General features: G+C 39.9%; 1 protein-coding gene across 4 annotated transcripts in view; it reads right to left on the bottom strand.

Annotated features, from left to right (window-relative positions):
- Positions 1–3,143: 3,143 nt before the first annotated feature.
- Positions 3,144–24,788, bottom strand: part of TSC22D1 (TSC22 domain family member 1) — a 132,320-nt gene continuing 110,675 nt past the window's right edge. For 2 of the 4 annotated variants that reach the window (XM_042974691.1, XM_042974974.1), the window contains 2 exons: positions 5,696–5,747; positions 3,144–4,522 (listed from right to left, as the gene is read on the bottom strand). In XM_042974691.1, the coding sequence (XP_042830625.1) occupies positions 4,265–4,522; positions 5,696–5,747 (310 nt within the window). In that variant the 3' untranslated portion in view covers positions 3,144–4,264. Of the gene's footprint in view, positions 4,523–5,695; positions 5,748–6,150; positions 6,527–6,818; positions 6,841–24,788 lie in introns of those variants that run through there. The other 2 variants (XM_042975032.1, XM_015538981.2) reach the window with 2 other exon arrangements.

Below are 24,788 nucleotides of genomic sequence, written 5' to 3'. Positions count from 1 at the left end.
AGCGTCCGACTTCGGCTCAGGTTACGATCTCCCGGTTTGTGAGTTCGAGCCCGCTTTCGGTTCTGTGCTGACAGCTCGGGGCCTGGAGCCTGCTTCGGATTCTGTGTCTCCCTCTCTCTCAAAAATAAATAAAGATTTAAAAAAAAAGATTTTTTATTTTTAAGTAGTCTCTACACCCAACGTGGGGCTCGAACTCACAACCCCAAGATCAAGTCACATGCTCCACCGACTGAGCCAGCCAGGTGCCCCCTAAATGGCACTTTTTTGTGTGTTTTTGTAATAAAATTTTAACAGTCACCACTATTATAAAATGCTAAGTCAAAAGCTATTAGAAAATAAAACTGCCACAGCTTTATTCCTACAAAAAATACAAAGTTAAATATATAAACAAAAGAATGAGTGACTCAAAAATTATAGAAAAGCTAACATTCCTTGAACAGCGTGCTCTGAATCCAGCCCTGTGCTTACTGCTTTCCAGCACTATCCTTACAAAACCCCTGTGGAGATAACATGTCCCATTTTGAGCACGAGGAAGCAGAGACCAGCTAGTAAAATACCCTGCCCAAGGTCACTTAGCTAGTAACCAGCGGAGCGACAATGAAAACCCAATAGATTTTAGCCGAAGAAGTTAAATGAACAAACAAAACCGGCATACTCCCCCCTCCCCCCAACCAGTTAGAAGAATAAAAGAGTCATCTTAAAAGGCAGAGGATTGTAGCGTCTTAGGGCAGGACCGAGTCTTCTAACCTGATCCAACTCCTTATTTTAGGGATGCGAAAGCGGGTCTGAGAGGTTCCATTTCTTGTCCAGAGGCTGGTGACCGCAGGGCCCGGCCTGGCGGTCGCGAGGAGTCTCCTCGAGCAGGCTGGTGTCCTTCTCACACCTGCAGAGGAAGCTTCCCTCACGATCTGCTTCCAAGTGCCATTGGTGGGCACACTTCTCCACGCTGCGGCAATTTATCTAAGGGGAGGAAACATCATTTTCTCTGCCTCCCGTTTCGAATCCTCAAGCCGTTGCTGCTGCTAGAATGGACTTGAAGTTGACAGCTCAAAGCAGGTGTGTTGGCCGGCTCCCAGGAGCTCCAACTACTTCTTCCACATAAAGCAAGGTCAGAGTGGTGTCTACTGAAATTAATTTTCATTTTTTTAAATGTTTATTTTTTGAGAGAGAGACAGACGGACAGAGGATCTGAAGCGGGCTCCGTGCTGACAGCAGAGAGCTTGATGCGCGGCTCAAACTCATGGACTGAGAGATCCTGACCCGAGCCCAACTCAGGCGCTTAACCAACGGAGCCACCCAGGCACCCCAATTTCCGTTTCTGATCTCAGTTATAATGAACTTCTATACATTTCTTGTGTAAACTTAAAATTGATTCTGGCATGGCATATTCATCACACAATGACAAATAAAGTTCTGTTTTTAAAGTATGCAAAAATAGCACAGAACTACTGAGCCATAAACATTGTTAATTTGAAAGAGAAAGCAGACAGTCATTAAAATCATGTACAATTCCTTGTTTCTCCTTCACTAGACAGCGGTCTCCCCTGCTGCAGCTGATGATGTCATGAGCACCCAGTGTTGATACAACATTCCATTCCTCTTAAAAATCTTTCCTGTGCCACAAAACGTAAGTGTGATATAATCAATTAAATAATAACCCACAGGCCAACAAAGGCCTGTAAGCAAGCGGTAAAATGCCTTTTTTAAATTACCTTAAACATCTCTAAACGTCAATCACTTTAAACATGTTTAGTAATTACTAAAGTAACCACATACGGAAAAACATCTTTTGATTTTAATGTAATTCATTACTTGCATACAATATTCAACTCCCAAAGTGTCATGGGAGTCTCACATTTGTAATCAAAAGTCCAAAATTCTATTAAATAAGAGAGAAGTAAGTTCTCCATCGTCCTAATACATTGACATGAAAGTTCTCAAATTTTCTACAATTACCACCTTTGCTACTGAGGATCTTCATTAACAGACAATGAAATGGTTAGCGATTCTTTACGGTTTTCTTTTTAAAGGAAATGTAATTACTACATTAAGTACCCCTTTACTTAAAGCGGAGTTATATAGCCTTCCAAGTAAAATGACACAAGACTTTTTCAGGTCCTCTCCAAATTCCCAAGCCATCTTCATGGCCACGGCCACCGGCCTATGGCAGTCAGTTTACTGCTTCAACAAGAGCTCGTGTCGCCACACCGGTTGCCTTGAGGTTTGTTACCACGCGCACTGGCCCGTTCTCCTCCGAGAGCACGGATGTTCCATTCACCTATCAATCTCCTACCAGCTCTACAGTACAAAAATGAAGGATTCAGGAAAGTTAAGTCCTCGTCTTGCCAGGGAGCAAGCCCTAAGCCTTAGAGCTCACAAATGCCCCGACTCCTATCGGGAGATTAGAGCTGATAAACCCACCCGTTCATGTGCTTTCTGATAGGGCTCCAAGAACATCTCAGGCGCCAATTTGCCTTGGGTTTCCATCCTGCTTTTAATTTCGGCCTATTTTAGCCTTGGAGCATCAATCAAGAGGGAGTGACTGCCTTGCTCATCTGGTCCCACCTCAACTCCAGTAGAGGAAACACCTGCAATTTATCCTGTCTTTTGCTTGGACATTTCCAGGAGCTGGAAACTCAACCCACGCTAGGAATGACATCCCAATCTCTGTCACAGAGTTCCTAAAGTGGAAACCAGCTTAACTTCCATCTTTTGATTCTAGAGCTGTTTATTGGGATTATACACAGAGTAAGGCTCATTCCCCACCCCCCCCCACCCCCCAGCGCTGATAAACACTTGAAAATTAAGGCTTCCACAGACTCCTAGGACTTGACGGCCACAGAACGGAGAGCTTTCTCTCTTTCAATGTCCCAGATCAGCCCTGAGAGGGTGAGACAACTTGTCCAGATGATACTGAAGAAATAAGCTCTCATCTCCTTCACTATGTCTCTCCTCCCCTTCCTGGCTTGATGGAAGGCAATGTCTGTTTCCTTTCACCTCTACAGTCAAGCCGCTAGCACCCTGACTTTGCCCACCCTTTGCACGCCCCTTCAAGATTCTGCTAGTCAAACGGTTTTCACTTTCGGAAAAAGTTGTGGAAGTGACTGCAGTTATGTTAATACACTTTCACATGAAAACACTGGTTTAGCAACATTTTATATGCTTTATTGAAAGTTGACAAGTGCAACGGTTAAATACAGTGACACCTTACAGCTGTGTAGAGAACATGCACGGAAACAAATGCATAGAACTACTATACAGGTAATATGCAGAAACCCCTACTGGGCGATCCATTTCATTAGCTAGAAGGGATCATTTTTCAAAGTATTCAACCAGCTCAATCAAAAGACTTCAGCGAACAGGAATTTACTTCAAGATATTCAGCAACTAGAAGATTTCAGGTTACACAAAGTGACTGACAACGCCAAATTCTTAAAATTTCTTCAGGTGTGGTTTTCTTCAGGTAGCATTTTTTCTGTAGATCTCTATATAAAAGACAATCCACACCTCTTCAGACAGCCAATGAGACACCTAGATTTCAATCTGTACAACCTAAATAGTAGTTACAGTCCTCTATTGTACAAAATAGTTACACTACATACACAAATATACAATAAGCAAAACAACCTTCATGGTAAGATAGCCTAGGTCCCAGCTACCTGTCACCGTCTCAGAGTTTTGTGTCATCCACTGTTTCAGAAAGAGGCACAGTACTATCGTTTTATGGATTTTTGGTGACAGTCGTCAGTTTGTACGATGAACTATGTTTCCCCTCATCTTAGGTGAGACTATGCGTCAGTCTTTACTCTGACCTCCCTTTCAAGTTCCTCATGGGGAAAAGGAGAGAGGAAAGTCCAGTGGAGCCCCACTGCTTCCAACCCCATGGAGTACACTACGTGCAAGCAGGAGAGAACTCTTGGGAGCGGGGATGGGGAGCAGGGAAGGGATGATGGAAAGGCACACAGCTCCTCAGCATGAACGGAACCACTTCTCACATATCTGCCAAGCTGCATGAGGTCCCAGTATATCCATGCTAATTCTCTGATTAACCTTTAATTCACCCAACTAAGAAATTTCTTCAAGCCAAAAGCACATGAGTGTTTAATACTGGAAAACAGAGACAATGGCATAGGTCAGCCTCACTTCTCTTGTGCAGCGAACAATGAAATGGGTGACTGTAGAGGTGGATGGATTCCCCCTTGTACGTCTTCTCTGGTCTGTTCAGTTCAGACAGCAGCGGCCAGTTCTGCGGGGGCATGGGAGGCTATGCGGTTGGTCCTGAGCCCTGGGACGCTGGCTGGGCCGGGGGCTGTGTGGTCCCCTGTGGCTGTGTGGTCGCAGGCGGGGAGCCAGTCTGCAGCTGGGCCTGAAACTGGGCAAGCTGCTCAGGACTGGCCAGTGTCTTCAGCAGATTGTTTTCCTGCTCCAGCTGGGAATTTTTCTCTATTAGTTCTTTGATTTGCTCTTTAAGGACCTCCACTTCCTCTCTAACCGCATACATCAAATGGCTTTTCACCAGATCCTGAAAGGGAAGGGGGGGGGGTAAAAAAAAAAAAAAAAAGGTTTAATTTAGTATTTCCCAGATTCTGAATTTCTAAAGCATTTTTGCATGATTCTCCGTAACCATTAGCAAATCCGGCCTTTATTTAAGCGGCCCTTTGAGCAATCTACTGAATACAACCACAACTGTACAATACTTAAGTTCAATGCGTAAGGGATCAGGCTTTTAAAAAGCCTATGCTTTTTTTGCAGCCGTTAACCAGGGATGCATACAGTGAGATCTCCTACTTGAGATGGCAAAAGGCACTGGGGTTCTGGAAGGCGGGGCGGGAGCCTGGCCGCCGGGATGTCCAGGCCCACATCCCCGCAGCAACGGTAGCTGCTTCCCCGCCCCCAAGTCCCTCCTCCCACCCCCCACCACTACCCCCCCACCGCCTCCCTCAGCACCGGCTGCAGCCAGTTCCTAGAGCATGTTGCCGCATTTTCCTCCCTCCACCCCCGCCCCCCCCTTTCGTGATTAAGCTGACATCACAGAAACCTGGGCAGACGACGCAGCCAATGGGAGCCCGAGTTATTTATAGCTCCGAATTAAAGGTTCGGAGTTTGCCTAGCAACAGTGGGCAGAGAATCCCGTGAGAAGAGCCACAGGCGCTGCTCCAATAACAAAGAACAGCCAAGGCGGAAATAAAAAATAGGAGAAATCCAGGCACAGGCTGAGAAGACAAAACTTTTCTCGGATTCTTCTTCATTGTGCAGTAGCCTACCTCACTGGGGATCTGTTTGTGCAAGGTCTAGAGGGCCCTTGAGATCCTCATTCTGTCCCCTCTCCTTCCCTAGTAAACCTTAAGATTCCTAGTAAAGCCACATCGCTAGAGACGTGACCACGACCAAAGGACGCACAGGGCAGAGCTTCCCTAGCAATTCCCTAGTAAAAAGGGGGGCACTTCGGCAAAAGTCCCGACGTTATGTGAAACCGACTGGGGAAGAGAGAACATTGAATACCCCCCAAGGCCCGGATCTCTCTCTGTAGCAGCCATGGTATGTGGCTTCATGCTGGCCGAATGGAGACAGTGCCGGCATTTCTAAATGTATGAAGAGTAACCATCATAACTATGGATGCACTGCTTCCATCCTAATCTCTCGCTTTTTGTAATGTGCCCACATTTAGTACAAATGAGTTTTAATCAGTACATACCATAGCTTGCTCGATTTTGTTGTCAATAGCTACCACACTTGCACCAGAGGAGCTGGAAAAGAGGGGGGAGAAATCGATAAGTGGAATTTTTATAACATCCAAGACAAAAAGGATTTCCCAGTTCCGTGATGTTATTAGCATCATTTTTTGAACATTCTACAACGCTATGGAGTATATCACCCTCCAGAAAACACCAGCCACTCTCTTACTAACGAATATCCCGACATTTCCCTATTTTAGTGAGTCACAAAAGGCTAAATTACATAATGTGGTAAAAGCCTGCTCTCTGGCCAGACCTGCGAAAAGAAAGCGATTCTAAACATTTCAAAAAGCAACATCCATGTCACCGTAGTCTCTCGGCAATGGACAAAGGAATTCGCCTGGCTATCTTTCACCTGCATTATTAGAAGTATCTCACGAGAAAATTTAAAGAAACTATCCCAGCCGACATTTACCTATTGTCAAGTCTCACAGAAGCGTTTTCAGTCCCCAGCAAGGATGACAAGAAAGAAATTGAAAAATGTCTCAGTTGGTAAACTCCTAGATCCATCGCCACTGGTCTACACCATTGGGATTTCATGCAATTGCAGCCAAAAACACCCTCGCGGAAAAAAAAAAGGGAATACCAGCAGCCTTGTTTAAGCTAGATAAAAATCTTCTAGCTTTCTGCAGCCCAGGGAGAAACAGAAAACAGCAGCCCTAGTTTAAAGAAACCCAGCTTCTAGGGCTCGGCAATCCCGGGAAGATGCTGATCCCAACGCTGTGCGGAGAAGCCTCCCAGGTCTACAGCCGGGCTCCACTAAGGTTTTAGACCAGGACTCGAGCTCGGTGCAGAATATATGGAGGCAAGAGCCGCGCCGATTGGCCAGCACTGCATTGGAACCTCCCCCTTCTCCCTTCCCCGCCCTCTTCGCGCTTCCCCGGCCAACCCCCCCACCCCCACCTCCTGCCCCAGCCTCCCCATCGGATCCCGCTTTTCGGGTGGGCTGACCCAGGCCGCAGTGGACCCGCAGAGCTGAGGGGCCGCCTGAGGCCTCCACGGCCTCGGCAAGCTGCACCACTGCTTCGGCAGAAAACGTCAAGGGGTCCCTGAAAATACAATTGGGGCCCCGCACGTGCTTACGTTTAAGGGAGTCAGACCCCGTCCCAGGAGCTGCCAGTCCCTGAGGCTGCCGAACGGCGAAAGCTTCCTATTTGCAACCAGAACCGTCTGAGCTACTGGGCATGCCCAGTCCCACCGCTAAGACTTGGAGGAGCTCGAGTGTCTCGATTTCAATTATCTTGTTCTTACAGGCAGCAGTAATGGGAGGATTTTATAAGCAGTTTTATTTATAAGGATAATAATCGTACTGTAATAATACTTTTTAAAGAGGGAGTGAATTTTGGAGGGAAAAAAATCACATTTGCTTTTTGAGAAATACTACCTTTCCATGGATTTATTACTTGTGGCAACAAAACAAAAAATACTACATATTCTTTGCTAGGCATGTATCTACTGAAGCAAAAAGGAACCCATCAGATGAAATCTGGTATATCTTCCCAAAATGTCCCTAGAGCCATAAACCTTAAAATCACATCTCCCCTTCTTCCATTTACAGCTAGAAAACTCAATCCACAGGTTGAATCCTACCTCGATCTATTTTCAGTAAGTCCCTAAAGCAAGTTTTTGGAAGTGGCAATTCCTATAAGTCTCAACCCTATGAGCCTTCTTACATCAGAAGGACTGAAATATTGTAAAGTATGTATTTCACCCTGAAGGCCATACTGACCAAGTCATTCCCTTCTCCAAACCAAAATCAAGAGATCTGGGTGTAAAAAAGCTTAACCCTTTGCACATTTCCTCTATTAATTTAAAATACTTGCAAGAACGCACCAATTGAGGTTACAATTTAATATACTGAAAATCTAAGGCTTTAAATTTGCCTGATTATTATAGGTTTCTATAGTTTGTGATTCAATACATTTTAGAAAGCAAATTTAACCTCTACAATACTGCCCTCTAATGGCACAATCCTATAAAACCACAAACAAAAAACTACAAATGGTAAAGACTTCTCTAATCCACAGGCAAGTTGTATCATCACAAATAATTCCAACATAAAATGTGACCGTAGAACAGATATATGTTAATATCCTATTTACACACACGCACACTGTCTTTTCTCTCTCAAGCAGGCATTCTTTCTCAAGTTAGCACCCTTTTATCCTCAGCATCCTTTAATTCAGGAAATTTTAATTGCCATCGGGGCCTTTCAGACATTCTTTTTTAAGTGGACCCAATACTGCCAGCGAGTATTTGGTTTTAGAAACGGTCTAAAGGAATTAGGAACCAAATGTGTTGAAAGTAGTAGATGAAAAGGGCAATTCTCTTTTGGGTTAAAAACCAAAGTGTGACTAACTATAGAAAGGAGTAACATCTTCTTTATTGTAAGGATCATAATAGTTTCCAAATTTTAAGTCTTTGATTTTGAATAACAATGTTTGTTAGCATTTCGTAATTTATAAAACTTATGAAATATCAAATTTGAGGAAGGCACCCATTGTCAATAAAAAGAAAAAGAGTAAGTGGAAAGCTTAAAAATCAATAATTCAGAAACTAGGGATGTGGTCTCTCTGGGAGTGCTTCACAGAATTATTATTTACTACACAATAGTTTCTATATTTTGAAAGTTAAGGTTGCCACAAACTACCTGTGTAATTAAAATCATTTACATATTTTTAACTGAACTGCACAGGACAAGTTATTAAAGTATCATCCTAAACTGTAAAAAAAAAAAAAAAGACCTTAAAAGATAAAACTATAAAAAAATAAATAAAAAAATAAAGCTCTAAGGTCATATGCAGAAAAGAATTTAAAATTCCAGCTGAAATTTAAGATTACTAAATTAACTGAATTTTATTTATTTACGATGTTCCTGAACACAAACAGAAAGAAACAAGCTGTTATGCTTCCATTTCATTCAACATATCACCCGCTGGATTAAGCTACAGAAGCCAGTATAAGCCATCATAGTCCGTTTCACCCATATCTCTACAGAGGGACATTACAGTCACCTCCAATACTTGGCTATTTTAAATAAAATTGCAAGAAATATTTTGTATGTACATCTTTGATCATTTGTGTATATATTTCTGGAGAATTTGCCAGGGCCAAGAGAACATAAAAGCCCACCAAAATTACTAGAAACCTATTGTCTTTCATTCTTCTACACAAATGGGCGAGATTCCTTTCAAACTAGATTTTTATATGCAAACTGGAAAGACAATTTGAAAAAGAAGGCAAATTAGCTGGAGGAAAACTCCATGGAGGGGAAACCAGGGGTCAGAAATGTTTGAGGCACAGTGGCTAGAATTACTGTCAAAGATTCTTCTCTTTGTAAGACAAAACATCTAAGAGTCGGGTGCTAGTCGGAGCTCAACAAAGACTAGCTGATAGGACGGGAAAACACTGCCTTCAGGAGAAACCCCTAAGGGCATGGGTGACAATAGCCATCTTCAGACGTGGGGCAGAGATCAGGTCTCACTCCCTGGGGAATCCGAGCCCAGGAAACCGCCTGAACATTAAAGATAGGTGTATTTGTTGTTTTCATTTTGTTTTATATTGCCTAAAAGCCTCTTCTCTGGATTCCAATTCCATCACCTCTGCATACTGGGAGCAAGCAAGCTAGGATGGGAGAAGAGGAGCAGGGGCAGGGCCTGTGTTTTTAATTCATTCAGTAATGCGTGCTTTTCTTCCCAACTTCACCTGACTTGGCCAATATAGGTACAGTTGGAGATCTGACGCTCAAACAGGATAACCTGATTCTCCCTCTTTCCAAACTCCCTGTAAATCTAAAGTGACTGCTGGGGAGGAGGCTGAAGCCTATCGCGCTATGTCTGACCAAATCTTACGGTCTGGGAACTACCAGCTCACTTACCGTCTCCTCCTTTACACTCACTGGGCGCTGAGTGGGCTTATGGGGTGTAGCAAGTAAAGCTACAGGACTTCCAGTTAAAAGTGAATTGCAAATAAACAACAAATAATGTTTTAGTGCTGCATCCCACACACTGTGGGAATAATAAATCATTCCAAAGAAATCAAAATTCAGCCATATCTGAAATTTCCTTGATTTCCATAGAAAAGTTGGAAGATAAAGAGGAGAACATCTTCCAAAAAGCAGAATAAAGGAGATGGAATTGAGAGAGAAAAGATAAGAAACCAAAAGGATAAATCTAGGAGGTCCAACATCAGAAATCCGATGATTCCAAAAAAACAGAACAAAGAAATAATTTAAGAATTTTTCCTCAGCTGAAGGGCACAAGTCTCCAGACTAAACAAGATGACCAAATGGCCACCACAATAAATGAAAAAAAGCCCTACACCAAAGCACAACACATGAAAGTAAAGGTCACTTGGGACAGGGAAAATCCGAAAAACTTCCAAACAGAAAAAACAAGTTCTAAACACAGGAACAAAGATCAGAATGGTTTTTGCTGGCTATCAGGAAACAATGGAGAAAATTCTGAGAGAAAAAATTCTCACTTGGCCAAATTATCATGTAAGCGTAAAGGTAGAACAAATAAATGCATTTTCAGACATTTCAGACACCAAAATGGAGGAAAAGGTTAACATTTTTAAAAAATAAGGACTATCATATATTTCAAAAGGAAAAAAAAAAGAAAAGAAAAATATTTCAATAGGAAACATGAACCAGGGGCTCAAACACTGGAGAGAAGGGAAGGAATGAACAGGGTGATCGGGAAGGAAAGCTCAAGACGACAGCTGCTGAGCAAGCCTGAGCAGCATCTGATCTGTAAGGTGCAGAAAGATGGGAGCCTCTGGGAGGAAGAGCTCTGTGGCTGGGAATTCACAGAGAGATGATCCAATTCGGCTGAACATTTGCAAGGGGAGCAGAGCTACAGACAGGTGTAAGACAGATCTAATGGAACCATTGGATAAGTTTGAAGACAATCTTACAGAAAATAAAAGAAAAAACTAGTAGGTTTATCAATAAAATTTACACAACTATATGAATTTTGAAAAACTGTTATCAGTTTAACTTTAAAAACTTAATTGTATGAGGAAGGTGGTGGGAAGAAAAACTGAGCCCTAGGAATGGTTTAAAACTGCTAAATCTGAATCAACAGCTTGATTATAAAATATATAAAAGTGAAAAAGCAAGAAATAACAGTATAAATATATCACATAGACATGAGTAGGTAAATATGAGAAAAGATAAAAATTAAAAGTGGCTGCCCATGAGGAATAGATGGGGGGGACTGAAAAAAAGGATTTATTTTTTCTATTCACTCTGTGTGATCTTTAGGGATGCACAGGTCTTTTCCTAAAGGAAAAGAAAGAAAATGGGATCTGCAGAGGGTTCCTATGCTCCCAGGCTTCAGCGAAGTACTTATCAGCACAACCATGTGAGGAAACTACCCACGATGGGAAAGAGCCACCCAAGTGGAGGAGGCAAAAACAAACGAGTTTTGGAAATAATACAGGGTCAGGAATTGTTGGTGTTACTACCAGCCAGAGATAAAAACAAAAAACAAAACAAAATCCTTATAAACATGGGGCACCAGCTATTTAGATATTCAGAAGGATACTGCTAAAGTAGATGGGAAAAATTAGTTCTAAACTAAAGGGTGTTTTGGTCTCGTGCAAAGCAGTTTTAAAGAAAGCCTTGAAGATCAGACTGTTTCCAAGTAACTTAATTTTGTCCCAAAACAAAGCTCTAGGATATTAAATAAACACTTAGCATCCAATAATTCACAGTGTCTGGCATCCAATGAAAAGTACCAGGCATATAAACGCAGGAAAATATAATGCATAACAAGGTAGAAAATCAATCAAAATGACCCAGATATGACAAAGATGATATAATTTGTAGACAAGGATATTAAAACAATTATTATAACCATACTTTATATGTTCAAGAAGGTAGAGGGAAAATTAGCATATTAAGTAGAGGTATGGAAGTTATAGAGAAATACATTTCTGAAAATGAAAAATATCATGTTTGAGAAGAAAAATACACTGCATGGGAGTCACAGTAAATTAGACAGAGTGGAAGAAATATTAGTGATACATTTGCAATAGAAACTATCCAAAATAGGGGCGCCTGGGTGACTCAGTTGGTTAAGTGTCAGCTCTTGATTTCGTTCAGGCCATGATCTCTTGGTATTTGTGAGATAGTGTGGAGCCTGCTTGGGATTATCTTTCTCTTTCTCTCGCTTCCCCCACCCCCTGCTCATGTTCGCACTCCCTCTCTGTCTCTCTCACAAAAAAAAAAACATACATTTTTTTTTTTTTAAAGAAACTAAAGTAAAACACAGGGAGAGGGAAAAACTGAAAAAAAAAAAGAATAGAACAACAAAAAAAAAAAGCATCATTGCACTGTGGGACAATTTCAAGCAACCAAATGTATCTTTAGTAAAGTCTCTAAAGAAGAGAAAAGGGAGAGAGGAAAAATATTTGAAGAAATAATGGCAATTTGCCCCAAATCTTGTTAAACAATAAATCCACAGATCCAAGAAACTAAGCCTCAAGCAAGAGAATCGTGAAGAACACTACAATAAAGGTGTGTCATATTCAGATGGCTTAAAACCAGTGAAAATGAGAAAATTTAAGAGCAGCCCAAGAAAAGAAACAGATTATACACAAAGCAACAAAGATAATGTAGCCGACTTCAGGTTGGAAACAACACTAGACAGAAGGCAGTGTAGCAATATCTTTAAAGTGCTAAAAGAAAAAATTTAAACACATGTCAACCTACAATTCTATGCCCAGTGAAAATATCTGTCAAAAATGAAGGTGAAATTCATTCTTTTTTCACACGTACAAATGCTGGGAGTATTCATCACGGGCACACCCTACACTGTAAGAAATTCTAGAGCAGGTTCTTCTGACAGAAGGAAAATGATACCAGCTTGCAATCTAAATCTACAGAAAACAATGAAGAGCATCAGAAATGGTAACTAGGTGGTTAAATACAAAAAAAAAAAAAAAAAAAAATGTTCCCTAACAATCTCTTCTAAGAGATAAATAAATGACTGTTTACTGTTGACAGACTCATAGATACAAGAAACAAACTGTTGGTTACCAGAAAGAGGAGAAATTGGGGGTGGGGGCAGGTCAAAATAGATGAAGGGGATTAAGAGGTAGGCAGTTGCAGTTAGAAAATAAGTCATGGGGTTGTAAGGTGCAGCATAGGGAATATAGTCATAACATTGTAGTAACTTTGTGTGGTGACAGATGGTAACTAGACTTATCACTGAGATCATTTCATAAGGTATAAAAATATCAAATCACTATGCTGTACACCTGAAACAAATAGGATTTCGAATGTCACTTATACTTCAATTAAAAAATTAAAATTGAGGGGTGCCTGAGTGGCTCAGTCAGTAGAGCGTCCACCTTGGGTTCAGGTCATGATGGCACAGTTCCTGACTTCGCGTCCCGCATTGGGCTCGCGGCTGTCGGCCCAGAGCCCGCTTCCTATCCTCTGTCCCCCTTTCTCTCTGCCCCTCCCCCGCTCAGGCTCGTGCTGTGTCTCTCTCTGTCTCACAAAAATAAACGTTAAAAAAATTAAAATTGAAAAAATATGACTAAATGTTTAAGGCAGAAATAAGAACAGTGTATTGGGAGGCGGGTGGCCAACAACATATGTAGAAGTAAAATGTAAGACAAAAATAGTACGCAGGCCAGGAGGAGAGAAGCAGCGTACTGCATTAGGTTCTTACGTTACTTGAAAATACACTATTATGAGATACATACTAAGAACTCTAAAATAACAACTGAAATTACAATATAAAGAGTCATAGCTAATGAGCCAATAAAGGAGATGAAGTGGAATCATAAGAAAATATACAATCTAAAAGAAGATAGAATAAGAAGAAAAGGGGAATAAAGAACGGAATAAAAACCAATTACCAAGATAGTAGACTTATGCCAACTATAGCAATAATCACATTAAATGTAAATGGTCCCAATTAAACACCTTAATTAAATGGTAGAGGTGGTTGTGGTGCCTGGGTAGCTCAGGGGGTTAAACATCCAGCTTCAGCTCAGGTCATGATCTCTAGGTTCATGAGTTCCAGCCCTACCTCGGGCTCTGTGCTGACAGCTCGCAGCCTGGAGCTTGCTTCGGATTCTGTGATTCCCTCTCTCTCTGTCCCTCCCCTGCTCACACTCTGTCTCTCTCTCTCAAAAATAAATAAACATTAAAAAATAAAATAAAATAAAAAAAATAAAAAAAAGGTAGAGGTTGTCAGATTGAATTTTTTTTTTTTTTTTTAAAGGCAAGATGGGGCGCCTGGGTGGCTCAGTGGGTTAAGAATTAGACATCAGCTCAGGTCATGATCTCATGGTTCCTGAGGTATCCGGCTCTCAGAGCCCTCTCTGTCAGCACAGAGCCCGCTTGGGATCCTGTCTCCTTCTCTCTCTGCCCCTCTCCCTCTAGCTCTCTCTCAAAACTAAATCAACTTTAAAAAAAAAAAAAAAAAAAAAAGGCAAGACAAAACTATATGCTGCCTGTAAAAAACATATTTTAAGTATAAATGCACAAATAGGTAAAATAAGAGGATGAAAGGTGATATTGTATGTTAACAATAATCAGAAGAATGCTGAAGGCTATATTATTCAAAGTACACTAAAGAGCAAAGGTCATTTCATAATGAATAAAGGCCAATTCATCAAGAGGTCATAAAAATCTTAAATGTTCACACAGTGACAGCAAAGCTTTAAAATACACGAAGCAAAAATTGATAGAATTGCATGAAGATATAGAAAAATCCACAATTAAAGCTGGAGTTTTCAATAACCTCTCAATAATTGGAAAAAAACATAAGCAGAAAATAAGTAAAGATATAGAACGCTTAAATAACACTGCCAACCACTTGACCTAATTTATTTTTGTAGAACATTCCATCCAAGAACAAGAGAATACACATGCTTTTCAAGCACACATGGATTTTTTTCCAAGATAGAGTATATTCTGAGCCATAAATCAAGTTTTAATTAATTTAAAAGGATTCACATTATACCATGTAAATTCTCTGAGCACAGCGTTATTAAAATAGAAATCAACTACAGAAAATTATCTGGAAAACCTCCAAATATTTGGAAAGACAACAACACATATCTAACTCATGGGTCAAATAAGTAATCAAAAGAGAAATTAGGAAATATTTTGAACTGAATGACAAAAACATGGCATATCAAATTTATTTCAATAAATTTAACAACTTAGATGAAATGGACAAATTCCTAGAAAGATACTATCAAAACTCACTTGAGGAAGAACAGGTAACATAAATAGCTCTGTGTCTATTTTAAAAATTAACTTGTAGTTCAAAATCTTCCTACACAAAAAACCCTTAAGCACAGATAGATTCACTGGTGAATCCTACTAAACATTTGAGGAAGAAATAATACCCATTCTACACAAACTCTTCCAGAAAATTGAAGAGGAGAAAACACTTCCCAGCCTATTCTAGGAGACCAGCATTTCCCTAATAGTAAAACCAGATAAAGACATCATAAAAATCTAAACACATAAAAGGAAAACCACAGACCAATAAACATAGATGTAAAAATTCTTAACAAAATTTTAGCAGAATGAATCCAACTAGACATACAAAGGATAATAAATACATCTTAACCAAATGGCATTTATCCTAAGAATGTAAGGTAAACATGTGAAAATCAGTCAATGTGATTCACCCTATCAATAGACTAAAGAAAAACCATAGGATCATCTCAATAGATGCAGAAAGGACAACTGACAAAATTCAATATGCATTCATGATTTAAAAAAAAAAAAACAAAACAAAACAAAAAACTTTTAACAGAATAGGAATTGAAGAGATTTTCCTCAACCTGATAAAGGACGTCTATCTATAAAACACACTCAGCTTACATCATACTTAATGGTAAAACAATAAACACTTTTCCCTAAGATTGGAAACAAGGCATGTCCACTCTCATCACTCCTATTCAATCTGATACTGAAAGTAATAGTCAGGCAATAAGGCAAAAATTAATATATAAATAGCATCCAAATTGGAAAGAAGAAAGAGTATCTGTATTCACATGGCTATGTACAAAATCCCAAAGAATCCAAAAATAAGTTACTAGAACTAACAAGAAGCATGTTTAACAGGGTCACAGAATATAAGTTCAATATAGAAAAATCAATTATATTTCTATATATTAGTATGAACAAGTAAAACTTAAATTTTACAAAGTTCCATTTACAATAACATAAAAAAAAACAAATGAAATAGGTATAAATCCAACCAAATATATACAAGATCTTTACGCTGAAAAACTATAAAACATCGATAAAAGAGAACCAAATAAAAAGGTTAGATATACCATGTTCATGGATTGAAAGAGTCAATTATTATGTTAATCCCTCCTCCCCTTAACTAATGTATAAATTCAGTGTGATCCTAATCAAAATTCCATCAAGACCTTTTGTGGAAAATGACAAAGTGATTCTAAAATGTACATGTAAACGCAAAGGAATTGGAATAACCAAAACAATTTTAGAAGAACAAAGCTGAAAGACTGCACTACCTTATCTCAAAACTTTCTGTGAAGCTACTCTAATTAAGATGGCATGGTATTGGTGAAAGAACAGAGGTACAAAGCAATAGAACAGAACAGAGAGGTCAGAAATAGAGCCACACATATGTAGCAAATTGATTTTCAACAAAGATGTAAAGGTGATTCAACACAGAAAGACAATCTTTTCAATAAGTAATGTTAAAACAACTACATAGTCATATACAAAATCAAAACATAGCAAAAAAACCCCAACTTGATCCATTTCTCCCACCAAATGAAATATTAACTTAAAATGGACCATAGACCTAAATGTAAAATCCAAAAATTTCTGTAAAAAAAAAAAAAAATAGGAGAAATCTTTGGAACCCTGAATTAGGTAAAGATTTCTTAGATAGAACACCAAAAATACACTCCATGAAAGAAAAAAGAAAACAAACAATAAACTGGACTTAAAAAGCTCCAGGCTCTGAGCTGTTCACACAGAGCCCCACACAGGGCTCGAACTCACAAATCGTGAGATCATGACCTGAGCCAAAGTCAGATCTTAACCGACTGAATCGCCCAGGTGCCCCAACAATAAGCTGGACTTTATCAAAATGAAGAATTTGTTTTTTGAAAGACACTGCTGTAAGAATGAAAAGAGAAACTACAGACTGGAATTAAATATTGCAAGTCACATACGTGATAAAAGATCTATATCTAGAATATGTAAAGAACTGGCAAAACAAGAGAACCTAATTAAAAAAAGGGCAAAATATACTTCATCAAAGAAGATATATGAATAGTAAATAAGCACATGGGAAAAATACTAAACATCATTAATCATTACAGAAATGCAATTTCAAACCATAATGAGACACTACTGCACACCTATTAGAATGGCTAAAATTAAAAAAAAAATTAAACCTAAAAATACCAACCGTTGATGAGACAGCAGAGCAACTGAAATGCTCATATATTGGTGGCAGGAATGCAAGATGTTACAACCATTATGCAAAAACAGTTTAGCAGTTACTTATTAAGCCACACACTTTCCATAAAATCCAATAAACCCAACCCAAGTTATTAAATGAAAGGAAAACTTATGTTCTCACAAAAATCTGCAAGTGAACGTTTTGAGTGGTTTTATCATAATCCCTCAAAATTGGAAGAAACCCAGAGGTGCCATCTCTTGGGTTGGGCTCAGGTCATGATCCCAGGGTCATGGGATCAAAACCCCACTTTAGATTCTCTCTTTCACAAGTGCTCTCTCTTTCTCTCTGCCCCACCCCATCTTGCTCCCCCCTCCCTCTCTCTCTCAAATTAAAAAAAAAAAAAAAAAAAAAAAAAAAAAATATATATATATATATATATATATATGAAGCAACCCAAATTTCAATCAGTTACTTATACAAACCATGGTATACCTTATGTAAGGAAATACTACCCTGTGGTAAAATGAACTGGACTACTGATTCACCTCACAAATGAATCTCAAATACATTACAGTAAGTGAAAGAAGCCAGGCTGAAAAGGCTGCTAAATATATGATTCCATTTAGATGCATTCTAGCAAAGGCAAAACTATAGGGACAGAAAACAGAAGTTGTCAGAGCTTTGGGGTAAAAGAGGGAAGTTTTGTGGGTAACAGAACTGTTTCTTGATGGTGGTATGCCCACTGTTTGTATTTGTCCAAACTTCTAGAACTCTATACTAAAAGGGCAAACTTTACTATATATAAACTATCCTTAGAAAATGAAAGAAAAGTGACTGCCTCCTAGTAGCACACTGGGAAGAATGAAAAAAAAAAAAAAAACAACTGCTTACACACACACACACACACACACACACACACACACACACACACACACACAGACATATTTTTTTTATAGTGGTAAAAAATATATAAAGTTTACCAATGTAACCATTTTTAAGTGCGCAGCTCAGTAGCACTGAGTGTAGTCACGCCATTGTGAAGCAGAACTCTTTCATCCAGCACATCTAGAACTATACCCACTAAACAACTCCTCTTTGACCCTTTCCCTCCAAGCCCAGTAGCCACCATTCTACTTTGTTTCTATGAATTTGACTATTTCAGACACCTGTACATGTATTATTTTGATTAAAAGTATTTTAAAGTAAAAGCAAAGAAAAAAGCTATTAAAAATGATATAATCCAAGGACTTGAACACTTTCATTGACGAGACCTAAAATGCCGATTTTATAACTAATTTCTCCATAATCGTTTCAAATGTATTACTTGGTTTGAATTTTAAACTGTACTTTTGCCTTGTTCTTAAAGCTGTCAAGTTTGTTGGTGATTAATCTATAAGAGAACTAATTTAAGTACATTGATACTACAGAGTTCCTAAATCCCAGAGTCAAGATAACATACAGTTCTACAATCCCATAGTGTTAAAAGATTTTTTTAAAAATGCTTGATAAAAAAAAAAAAAAAAATACTTGCTTTAAAGTGAGAACTTCAAAAATCATAAAATGCTAATAAATTTAAATATAATCTTTTATGTGTTTACACACATATAAGGCTTTCTATAAATACATTTTTCTGTGTATTTTCACTCTAAGCATTTATGATTGCTTTCAAATTATTGTTACAATTCTAGAAACAATTTCCAGTCTCCCATGCACATACCTCTGTTTCTTTGCCTTACTTAACATAACTACTAATCCCAAAAGAATGCCCATATCCTAAAAAGACCCAGTGTCTTTAAGCAACAGGACTTAAATGGTTAGCATTCTTTTTTATTTTTTATCTCTCTGAAAATAAGGTCTGCAAAGCCAAATTTCTTCCTAAATTATCACTTTTCTTAATCTGGAAGATTCTGAACACCAGGAGCCAGAGACAAAAAAGGGCATCTCAGATTTAGAAGCCAGATGATATACTCTATATAAAACATCTGAAGAAATACAAAGTTGTCCTGATTATGATTTTCTATTTCAAGAATCTCATGCAAGTCTCCTATCAAAAATGAATGAATACCATTTCTATTTTACTTTTGCACAGTTATGGAAAATAAATACTTCAAACTCTTCTTTTAACTTTTTAAAAATAACTAATTACTTTAAGCTACATTTTCATGTTAAACTCCAGAAGATGTCAACAATGATAAGCAGTATAGAAAGAAGAACCAGTAGGAAGTGGATTAACCATTATTCTATGCATGCAGAAACACTTAGGGCCATTAGAGTCAGTCCTCTGGTGAGCCTAAAACAATCAGAGCTCAACTGAACAGTTTTATTTACAAAGGTGAACATAAATTCAAGGGTATTAACACAGCTACTGAATTTCTAATGTACCACAGTCTTCAGTAAGCATTAACAAATTGGAAAGGTAACTCTGTACGCTGGGGACACAGTGAGTGTTTAATAAGTACCTTCTGCTCTGATCAAAGGACACATTTCCATATTATGGTCTCTCTGGACTCTAGCCCCAGGACTTCAAAGGGCCTGAGGGTTTCTTTAATTGATCTATTCAGAATTCTACAGTCCATTTCCATTGAAATGGACGTTAGTGTGCTCGCTTCGGCAGCACATATACTGAAATGGACCTTAGACATCTCATAGTTCTAAGTTCCTTGTTCTGTAGGTTTCGAAATGAAAGCTGAAAGACATTGTGGGTTTTGTCCAGGGTTTATCTACTTAATTGTAGGATGAGGCATAGAACCAACTTTTGATTCAATAATTCTTTTCTAGACAGGCAGACCAGGAATTCTAGATGGATATATACTTTTATATACATGTCTATTTATGTACATATTATATATATTTATATCTATACACACTATATACAACTCTACACAACTATACACGACTTGTTTCCAACTACTGTAAAAGAAGTGGCCACTATAGTACATCTTACCTAAGATACAAACTGGAGTAAAGAAATTGTCTATGCATTAGTTCTTCAGGCATTCCTTCCTTCATTTATTCGTATTTGTCCAATACTAAGCACCCATAAGAGGCCAGGAACTTTGGGCCTGGCACTAAAATTACCAAGATGAATAGGTCACGGTCTCTGCTGTCAATGACCAGGGGGTAGTTGGCGGTGGGAAGATACCCGGGTTTATAAGGAGAATGGGGGTTGGCAGAGAGGAGCCAGAGGGTGTTTCAGAGAGCAGAAGACTCTGCCTCTGGGCCTTGAAACGTGAGTAGGAGTCATGCAGTCAGACCACAAGGTACAAAGAAAATGAGAATGCTCTGAAAAGGGAATGGTCAGGCAAAACCAGGGTGATAAAGCAGCAGGCCGAGCCGAACACCTATGGGTAGCTGAGTGTGGTGAGGGAGTAGGAAGCTGGGAGGTAGTGGTGGGAAGTGTAGAGGGAAGCAGAAAGAAAAGTTGAAGACAGCTTGGGGAGCCTCACAGGCCACCAGGTGGAGACTGGTCTTCAGTCCAAGGCCATGGGGTCTACACAAGAGGATTTTCAGCAGGCAAGTGACACATTGGGATGTGGGTTTCAGCAAGACACCACCCGCCGCCCACCCCCCCCCGCCTGCCCCAGACCACAGTGTACAAGACAAAAGGAGATGGGACTTGCAGTGAAAGAATAGGAATCATGAGGGCCAAACCCACAAGGGCAGGTAGAGAGAAGAGGGTATGAATGCAAAAGATATTTGGGAGATGGAACAGAAGGACTGGATTGCAGGAGGTAAGGGAGGCGGGAGGGCTCCCAGGCTTCTGGACTATGTGAATGGGTGAAAGGTAATAACATTCACCAGGATGACACAGTGGTTAGACGGCAAGTTCTGGAAAATGACACTGATGGGACATCCCAGGCAGTGGAAAATATGGCTTTGGAATTTCAGTAAGATCTGGCTTGAGTAAATATTTGGAAGTTGTTGGGGGGCAGTGAGGAGCTGTGGGAGTGGATGAGATTACTTCAGGAATGGATATGGCTAAGAGGGCGGGGCTGAGAGGCCACAGACTGTTGGGGCAGCCATTTGATATGGCAGACACCTGGGTTTTCTGTGGGCCTCATGGATACCACAGAAGACAGCGAGGCTGGAGCCATTTGGCAAGACCTTGTCCAGGAAGGGCATCCTGTTGGATGAAGAGACCAGGAAGCAAGAAGGTGAAGGTAGTTTTGCTATGGAGGGAGCTGGGAATGAAGAGATCAGGTCAGCTTTCCAATGAGAACCACCAAACACGTCTCATGAGAGAGCTTGCGTGTGAACGGCTGCCTCACAGGTAGAGCCAACCGTCAGCCAAAGAGACAGAAAAGCAGCTGCAACCAACACAGAGAAGGGGACCCGGCAGCAGCTGATACACAGCCTTCTGCCTCTCTTGAGCTCCCTAACCCCCAAAGCTGGTGCACTACTTACTGAGAAGAGGAAGAGAAGGATGCGAGAGACAAACACTACCCGAAAAAGGTGCCAGGACCCAGACTAAGCTTTCTTTTCCTTTTGGGGGTGGGAGGTGGACCGAGAAGAGAACGTTGATTCTAACATCAGAGTCAAGTTTCCAAATGTGAAGAGCTAGGTTTTAGAAAACTGTGTTTAAATAACCAACATGTACCGAGTGCTGATAAGGAAACCTGGCACCAGTGTGAAAGGGAGATTCAACAAGACACAATTAGTAGCAGTTATTTGAAGAAATAAAACCAAATCGTTACATGTTTACTCTCCCCAGTGGGTTAAGACACTTGAGTAAAGAGTTAACAGAGGGAGTTCCAGAAGATCACAGTGTAAAGCCACCAGTTGGGGAGCAAGTGGCAGATGAAGCCAGTCTCCGAAGGGACTGGCAAGAACTAGGTGAGACACTTGGGAGCACTCTTACCTGTGGAGCCTGTGGGGGTCACCACATGTCCACAGCAAGCCCACAGATCGCAAACACAATAGCCATTAAGGCTGACCAAGGAGAGCACTGCAAGGTCTGAGGTAAGGACACCTGTCTTCTCCCTCTCCTGTCATCCCAGCCCCACACCAGGGGAGCTCGCTCAGGGAAGGGGGAAGGGGCAGATAGATATGGGAACAGACCAGCCCCCTACCCCCATCTCCATTCCAAACTGCTAGAGGCTCAAGCTTATTAGCCTGACTTGGCAGAAGTGGACAGCTTTGAAGCAAGTAGGATAGAGAGTCACTGAATAATAGAACTAAGTCTTAAGAACCAAAAGTTACTTAAACAGTAAGTTAGAAAAGTAACTTCAGTTATAAAACCAGAGTGAGATACCGTGAAGCGGCCCCACTAAACGGCAAAAAGGAGGGGCTTGCCAAGGGGAAAGTTGGTACAATTATTAGAAAGATAAAACTGCTGCATAATCATACCCTGGGAAGCTGAGACTTCTCAATCAACTGGTTATAATATACATTTTATGTATAATATGTATAATATACATATAATATACATTTTCTTATTTGAGCCTCACAACTACTCTGCGGTAGTGGGTACCCTTATTCTCTTCATTTAAAGAAAAAGCAAAAACACTGAGGCTTAGGGGGGCCTAACAACTTGCCCAAGGTAACACCACGCTTAAACAGACAGGCTCCAAACTCCAGTCAGCGGATGCTGCTGTATATAGAACACGACTCCACTACCAAATGGAACCAAAAGGTGGGCAGTTCCTAGACACCCCAGAACTGCATGGTTCATGCAGTAAAAACACCTGTCCTGAAAGCAGTAAAGGTTCCTTATAGTCATTATGGTTAGACACTATAGGATAATTTATATCTTAAATATACTGATTTATCAGACTATTACACTCGTGTTTCTAATAAAAAGAAATAGTGTTAATTGAATATGCTTTAATTTGAACAGCTTGAAATTGTTTTGAAGGCGAAGTTAAAACACAAAGCAATTCTTCTAGGTCAGTCTCATGTAGAAAATGAAATCCTTAATCCCACTACACAAATACTACAAATATTTTTAAAATTCAGTGATATTATTTCGAATGAAACAAGAATGCTTTGCAAAAGTCATGAAAATGGTGTCAGTGACAAAGCATAATTCCTATCATCTACCCCAAGTTAGGATAATTCTGCACAAATTCCATAAAACTAAATATTTCAAATAGACACTGGGAGTACAAGCAGGGTTAATTAAAAACAAGTTTGCCTTTAATAAATGGAGGGGGGCACCAACTAAGTTAACATTTTTAACTTAGTTTTAAGGGATTTTTAAAAATCAACTCTCTAATCAGGATAAGTAGGTTAAATGAGTAATTAACCTGTTTCAACACTTTATTTACTTATATTTTTTTGAGGGGGGGGGCAGAGAGAGAGGGAGAGAGAATCTCAAGCAGGCTCCACATTCAGCACAGAGCCTGACATGGGGCTCGATGCCATGACCCTGGGATCATGACCTGAGCCAAAATCAAGAGTCGGACACTCAACCGAGCCACCCAGGCGCCCCACAACGCTTTACTATGCTTGCAACAGAAAAGATTTCTTAAAATGAAGTATTAAAAGCATATAAAATACATAACATTTGTGAAGTGCAACAGTAGAACAAACACCCACAAACCCAGCACCAAACTAAGATGGTGACCAACACCACTGAAATCCCTGTGTGCTTCCACTCCCCTAAGCCTGAAAGTGTTCAAAGTGTCATCCCCATTTAGTTACTCTGGTTATTGTCTGCATCTCTGCACTAGAAGGCTGGAGAAGGCGGGGGACTTACTGTTTTATTTACCAGTGTGTCCCAAGCACCTAGGTCACAACCTAGTCTACGGTACATGTTCAATATGGTGTTACTGAATGAAGGAAAATGAACAGAAATAATAATCATAATGATAATAAGAGCAGCAAACACTTAATCACACTTATGACCTGTCAGTCTCTATTTCAAACCCATTACATGTAAACTCATTTGATCTCCTCAATATCTCTCTCATCAAGGAACAATTACCATTCTCATTTACACAATGAGGAAACTGAGGCGAAAAGGAGTTGTGTGATTGAGTTACTTGATTGACGCCAGACTCATCACCACTAAGAAAAGCAAAAAAAAAAAAAAAAAAAAAAAAAATCTGCAATATTAACATAATAGATACCATCACATTTTTATAATCTTCAGAATCTTGAAAGACTGGTTTTCACTGGAATATGGAAACAGTTGAAAAAGTGAAGAAAATCCAACAAATCTATATTGAGCACTTGTTCTGGGCCAGGCACTGGGGATTTAGCAGTGAACAAAATCCCCACCCTCATGGAACCTACATTCAGATGGGGTTAAAAAAGTAACATGAGAGGCAACTGCACAGCATGTGGGTTAGTGATGGTGCCCAGGAGACAAACTGCAGAGTGGAAGCAGGGATACGCACTATCACAGGGTAAAACCTCAAAGTTGTCAAGGAAGGCCTCCCTGAGGAAGTGTATTTTGAGTAAAGACCAGAAAGAAATGAAGGAATTAGTCATGGAACAGCTTTTCAAATGGAGAGGACAGTAAGAGAAATGCTCGTCTGATATTCAAGAGTCCCAACAAGGTCAAGCTATCGTGGAGCATCACAGGAACATGCAGTAAGCGATATATGATGCAGGAGATCACCTGTGCTTTGGTATCTTGTCCTCTGTGGGTGGAAAAGATTTACTAAGATCAGAATTACAA

Source organism: Panthera tigris, chromosome A1 (genome assembly GCF_018350195.1).
Source record: "Panthera tigris isolate Pti1 chromosome A1, P.tigris_Pti1_mat1.1, whole genome shotgun sequence".
Lineage (NCBI taxonomy): Eukaryota > Metazoa > Chordata > Mammalia > Carnivora > Felidae > Panthera > Panthera tigris.
This window is presented reverse-complemented; position numbering and strand designations above follow the sequence as displayed.